Below are 6,894 nucleotides of genomic sequence, written 5' to 3' on the forward strand. Positions count from 1 at the left end.
AATGTTTTATTATATGTTTGTATGTGGATGACATGTTAATATTTGGTACATGCATTGACATAGTTTCTAGAACTAAATTGTTTCTAGGATCTAATTTTGAAATGAAAGACATAAGTGAAGCCAATGTGATTTTAGGTGTTAGAATCATAAGAAAGGGAGATAGTATATTACTATCTCAAGGAATAATAGATTGAGAAACTTCTTAGGAAGTTTGGATATTATGACTTCAAACTAGTAAGTACTCCTTATGATGCTAACTCTAAATTAATGAAAAATAGAGGAGAATTTGTTTCTCAACCTCAATATGCCCAAATAATTGGGAGCTTATTACACTTAATGAGCTTTTAAACACCTGATATTGCTTATGCAGTAGGTAGACTGAGTAGGTACACTCAATGTCCTAATCAGGAACATTGAATTGCACTTGCACAACTTATGAGATACTTACAAGGTTCAATGGATTATGTCATTGAAATGCACTTCCCTTTCTTATCTTTAGCAATATATGCGGGATTGTTATAAAATAAGTGTTATAAAGATAATATTGCAAAAGATATTAGGTGCAGCTGCAAGTTAACAACCCTTATTTTTCGTTGCCACGTTCACAGAAGTTGGAAAGATTTTCTCCGCATATCTTGCTGAACAATTGATTTGAACGATGCTTTTCTCCTTTCCGCAAACCATGCTATAGTGAACATTGAATGGGTTGTTGTTGTTCCGTGAATTATGGGATTTTTCACTCATCCTACACCCATCCTTCACCTATAAATAGGTGCATCAATTCCCTTGCAAAACACTTTCATACTCTCATTTATTCTCTCGTTCTCTCATCCCTTTCTCTCTTTTATCTCTTCTTTTATCCTGGATTTATTTGTTTACTCTTTTTTAAGAGTTGTTTTGTTAATTTCTAAGATCCTCGAAAATCTCGAGAAGTTCCTGTTGTATATTGGAGACTTACGCAATACACTACGAATAAGTTTTTAAGGACAATGATTCTACACGTCTCGAAAAGTTTTTTTATTCGTGATTTTGTCAGCTATTACAACACTAATTTTCTTAAATTACAACAATTTTGTGGTAAATTTTCCTGTCACAATTAACAACACGTAATGTTTTCTTCTTCATTATATTTTTCATCACAAAATTTTATGTATAACATTAAAATTCATCATAAAGTTTTTTACTGAGAAATTTTGAAGTATTATATGACTAATAAATTTTATAAAAAATATGTTTTTTCAGTAAAATAAGTGGTAGGATAAACTGGATTAAAAAAAATAAATATTATTAAATAATTTTTTTATATAATAAAACATTACTATTGTTGAAACTGGATTATCTTCTATAACTGCAAAAGATACCCTGGCGTAAAATATTTAACCACCGGCCAGAAAGGTCTACTACTCTAGGACACATGTACTTTTAATTAATTAACGTGAAGATGTAGTTTCATATCCAATGATTTCTTGCTGGACTCTCAATTAAAATTCTTAATAACATCCTAATTAACAATTGGAATCTGCAGAATATCTCGTTTAGTTGGGCACAATCCCTCAAAAGCGATTGTTTATACTGAAAAAATATGCATGCCACAAGAACGTTTATACATAATTTTACTTAACAAATCTTGTTTTTAACTTGTATTTACACTAATTTTAGTTTGTGATTGTTTTTTCATCACTTATGTTTGTCATCTTCTATATAAATATATATAATCATGCTGCAAATTGAGGGGTATTTAGTTCCATGAGTAGAAGTGGTTCTTGAAGCAACCACCAAGAAGAAGAAAGTTGTCATATTTTATTGACATGTCAGCAAAATTTGACTACCTGTAGATAGGGGCAATAATAACAAGTAATTTATCTACTTGCCAATTTTGTTTTGGACCACACTTCCACTTGCACCAATCTTCAACAATTTAAATTTCGAAAACATTAAGATATCCTTTAAAATCTACTCAACAAACAGAAAAATTCAAATGTGCAAGAAGGGTAGACCCATGTTTTGTTCTACCTTTCTCTATCTCTCTCCTATGGCGACAATCTTCATATATTTCAAATATGTATATGACGATCTATGGAGCCAAACCTGCATCATCTTTTACGTCACATGAAATGAAACCCCTTCCTCCTCTTCAACCTGCACAACACAATGCTTTTTTTTTTCATTCTCCTTGTTATTTCTACTTTGGGACTTTCTATATAATGCTTTCTGTTTCCAATAACACCACATTATGCCATGCCAGAAAAGGAAGCAACAGTGAACACCTCTAGTATTATCATCTTCTCCCAATCATTCATTTGTCAAATTTTATAGACCTCACTTTGTGTATGCAAATTTCTTTTGGACATGTGGCCTACATTAGTGGCTAATAAGATATTCAAGAAGCGACTAGGAAGCACCAACTTTATAGCAGATTATCCTAGTTGTAAAGAACCCTTGCTGGGTATTGTAGACTTTGATCACAACTCAAGATCCATTCATAATGATCACAAGGGCACACAGAAATGCAAGTAAGAACAAAATTATCCTTCTGTTGTAGTTTATTTATGTGGGTACTTTCAAACCTGCAGAAAACTGCAGTGTTAAAGTTGTTTGGATACTGACTAAGTTTTCCAGAGTTTCTTTACTTGAAATATTTAACCTTTTTCAGTTAAGTGCTGTATCCAAACAGCTTCTAAGCATGATTAAGTTAAGTTATATTCTGGGTTGTTCAGATTCTATGGTTTTGTTCTTTCCTTTCAATTTTTCTGATATGGTGTATTTCATTTCATGTTAAGGGTATTTGTTAGTACATGGAACGTAGGTGGGATTGCACCAGAAGAAGATTTGAATATAGATGATTTATTGGAGACATGCAACGACTCTTGTGACATCTATATACTAGGGTAATGTCAGAAATGCTTCAGGTTTTCTAGTATAGACAAAACGTTTTGTAATGTGAGTAAAGAAACTTAAGCTTTGATGACTAAGTTTTTTCATTTTTTTTTTATTCCAGGTTTCAAGAAATAGTGCCTCTAAAAGCATCAAACGTATTGGGATCAGAAAACAATGATATTTCCATGAAATGGAATTCCATAATCAGGGAAGCTCTGAACAAGAAATCACATAAGAGGAGGGGTAAAGATCAAAGTGATGGTGAAAATCTGCAGAATAAGTGTCTGAATGAGAAAGAAAAATCAGCTAAGTTCTGTGAAGCTCCACATGATGATGTTCAATGCATCATTAGCAAGCAAATGGTTGGAATATTCATATCTGTGTGGACAAGAAGAGATCTTTGTCCATTCATTCGGCATCCAAGTGTGTCATGTGTAGGTTGTGGCATAATGGGGTGCTTAGGAAACAAGGTAACCCAACAAACCCCACTGAATTGATGTTACTCTTGCACCTCAACAAATACGTATTTGTTTTGTACTATAGCCTCACAGTCATCACTGTCAACATCAATCTTTTGCAAAGCACATAAGGCACTCTTGGTAGACTACTAGGTTCGGTAAAAAGTTTTATCACATAAGAGTTTATTCATAACCATCATTCACAGCCTTAAACTAAAATTAATGTGAGAATCATTTGAAACTGAAATGAGCAGAAACATTGTTGTAGGAAAACCCTAATCATAGTTTTTTTTAGCATATAGGGAAAATTTGGCCAGATATTACGAAAGTGTACAAGTCAAAACAATATTATTGGTTATGGGATAAGTTGTGTGGACTCACAATAACTTAAAAACAAAATCGTGAGTGAATTTTTGAAAAAGTACGGTCGTCAGCCGTTCTGACGACTTCTGTACAGATTAAAGTTTTCAAAATTTCTAATGATTTTTGTACAAACTGAAGTCGTCGTCATCTTTACGACTTCTGCCAATCTGAAGTTGAAATCACATTGAGTCCATACGACTAATTCCATGACCTGTAATTTTTTTTAACTAGTCCATTTTTGTAATTTGCAAGCAAATTTGCTCTACTTATGAAAAAAAAAAAAAGACTATCAGAAGTCCAAATAAATGATGTATAAACCTTTTTTATGTCTAAGCTCACATCAGAATTGTTTATCTAAAATCCTACTTCTGTGTTTCAAAACTGCTACTAATTTGCAGGGTTCTGTATCAGTGAGATTTCAGTTACATGAAACAAGCTTCTGCTTTGTGTGCAGTCATTTAGCTTCAGGTGGCAGAGAAGGGGATGAGAAATACAGAAACTCTAATGTTACTGAAATTTTTTCCAGGACAAGCTTTCCCAGAGGCCCTTTGCTTGATTTACCAAGAACCATTCTTGACCATGAGTAAGTGAACTTTGAAACAGTCCAACAAACTCATTATTAATATTTTTGCCCCCCTTGCTTTTAATTTAATTATTATGCTCCTTTCCCACAAAAAAAAAAAAAACATGTAAACAAGGTGCAAATATTAAATACATCGTTTCACTTGGTTTGTTGGTTCTTGGAATAAACAATGTGTTTTATGAAGAAGCATCATTAATGACATAATCTTAGACTTTGAATATGTCCAACAGAAATCATGCCCTCAAAATATTAATATGTTATTCTCCACTGGTTTATTTTACTTGAGAGATTGTAAAAGGTGGAAAATAAGAAAGTTGGGAATTAATTTTAATGTGAGTAGATATTGGTTACATTCTTTAATCTGTATTATTCTCTTGAAATGAAACATTTGTCTTAAAAAAATAGAGCATGTTTAAATGACGGTAACAATGATGTGCAATATGTTGTATTATTTTAGGCACCTAATTTAATTAACCACTCGTGGGATTGTGCAGTCATGTAATATTGCTGGGAGATTTAAACTACAGAATTTCTCTACCAGAAGAAACCACACGTTTGCTTGTTGAAAAAGGAGACTGGGATTCCTTATTAGAAAATGATCAGGTATATATATATACTGAGACTTCGAAATCTTCTTGAATTGAATCCTTTAAAATAATTTCTAACTTAACTATTTCAATGAAGTTAAAAATGGAGCTAATGAGTGGAAACACGTTGAGAGGGTGGCATGAAGGAGCAATAGAATTTGCACCAACCTACAAATATTGTCCGAATTCAGACATTTACTATGGTTGTTTCTACCAGGGGAAAAAGGTAGAGAAGAGAAGAGCACCAGCATGGTAAGACAAAACATAAACCCACACTTAATTCAATTTTAATTAAGTTTTAAGTGCTTTATAAATTTAGACATTTTTAATTAAGTTTTTATTAAATTTTTTTAGTTTATTGAATTTTTTTATTTTTTCCAGTTTTTTTAATGGGGTGTATGTTTCTTATTTAAAATAAAATGATATAAAAATTAATGTAAAATGACAAGTGACGATATCATTTTATATTATTTATAAAATATCACATTCTTTTAACATACACAAACAAATAAATAAGATGACTGAACTATCATCTAGTTAAATTATATAAATTAAAAAACGTAAAAGTTTTTAGTATTTAATAGATAAAAAAAATAGTGAAGACTTAATTAAAATATCTAAATTTATGATAAACTTAAAATTCAATTGAACAATAAATAAAAAAAATGTGTTGGAATTTTACATATGTTTTTTTGTTAAGATTATTGTTTGTGGTTAACGTAGGTGCGATCGAATAGTGTGGCATGGAGAGGGTCTAAAGCAAGTTGAGTACACTCGAATTGAATCAAAACTATCAGATCACAGACCTGTTAAGGCAATGTTTACGGCAGAAGTCAGGGTTTTACCGAAGTTCATGAAAAACTTGCAAAGCTTGTTCTTATCAGAAAGATTCGACCAAATTAAAACACCCTTTGAAGTTTCCACCACTGATGATTTTGTACGTACCAAACGATCTAGCTTCCGGCTATGACTCATTGCACAAAAATGTGGCTCAAACGAGACTTCAAAACTTTGCATTGCACTCTGTTCAGGTTGCACATGTTTTTTTTTTTTTTTTTTCCTTTCTTTTTCTTTAAAAAAAAAAAAAACCTTTGGTGTGATGGATGTATATATAAATGTTTAATTTTACATAAAAAGGAAATAAGAGCTAGAAATTCAGTGGAAGGAAAATGGGAAGCTTCTAGGAGATGACATATTATAAACTAAACTTGGTTGTTGAATTATCTAGTATTTTTGTTTGGGATAACATGGAAATATATGTCGAAATCTATTGGAAAAAAAAAACTAAAATTCCGAAATAAAGCTTAAAACCACGTGCAGTCCCCACTACAAATTAATAAATCAATATAATCTACCTGAGAATCAAATAAATTGCATGCTCTATGTAATATAAAATATGGAAACAAAAATCTATATACCATCCAAAATAGAAAATATATTATTAGCCAATTATTGAGTTAGTTAAGGCCCTCAATTGTTATCTTTGGTAGGAATTGAGAACATCACCTTCTTGTATTCTGTACATGAAATGAGCATATTGTGTTTTTTTATTCATATATACGTAGAAGATATCATTTAATACATGCAATTGGTGAGACAAAAATGAGCTAAGTGATGCTTCTATGACAAAATGGTATATCATTAGAGATAAATAAGGAAAGCTTCTAATATGATTGTGTGATCATGGATTTCGATAACGTGACCTCTTGTTGTCATTGATCCTTGACAAGCTCATTTAATAGGAGTGATAATGATATTGGTACTTATTAACTTAAACGGACTCAATCGAACCAAAATATTTTAAATGGAGTATTTTGAGTGCTTAAGTTTATAAATATAATTCAATTCAATAATGATAGAGTTGGATATTAAGTTTTATGAACTAAAAGATGACTACATTACTCTTAAAGTTTTGAAATGGTTTAAATGTCAAGAAAGAGGGTTGAATTGGCTAGTTAAAAATTAGGATGACTTTTAAAGGTTTAAAAATGTTCTCAATTGAATCAACCCAACCAACAAGTAAGGA

At 31.3% G+C, this 6,894-nt stretch overlaps 1 protein-coding gene across 1 annotated transcript; it reads left to right on the forward strand.

Moving 5' to 3' along the window:
* Window positions 1-2,006: 2,006 nt before the first annotated feature.
* On the forward strand, window positions 2,007-6,092 carry LOC114176656 (type IV inositol polyphosphate 5-phosphatase 9-like). The gene is made up of 7 exons (XM_028061766.2): window positions 2,007-2,513; window positions 2,781-2,888; window positions 2,999-3,347; window positions 4,097-4,281; window positions 4,776-4,884; window positions 4,966-5,120; window positions 5,592-6,092. The coding sequence occupies exons 1-7, from the start codon at window positions 2,350-2,352 to the stop codon at window positions 5,836-5,838; spliced, it is 1,317 nt and encodes a 438-aa protein (XP_027917567.1). The 5' UTR covers window positions 2,007-2,349; the 3' UTR covers window positions 5,839-6,092.
* The last annotated feature ends 802 nt before the right edge of the window (window positions 6,093-6,894 follow it).

The sequence above is a fragment of the Vigna unguiculata genome, chromosome 3, assembly GCF_037176805.1.
Source record: "Vigna unguiculata cultivar grain cowpea cultivar isolate G323 ecotype 2 chromosome 3, ASM3717680v1, whole genome shotgun sequence".
Taxonomy (NCBI): Eukaryota; Viridiplantae; Streptophyta; class Magnoliopsida; order Fabales; family Fabaceae; genus Vigna; species Vigna unguiculata.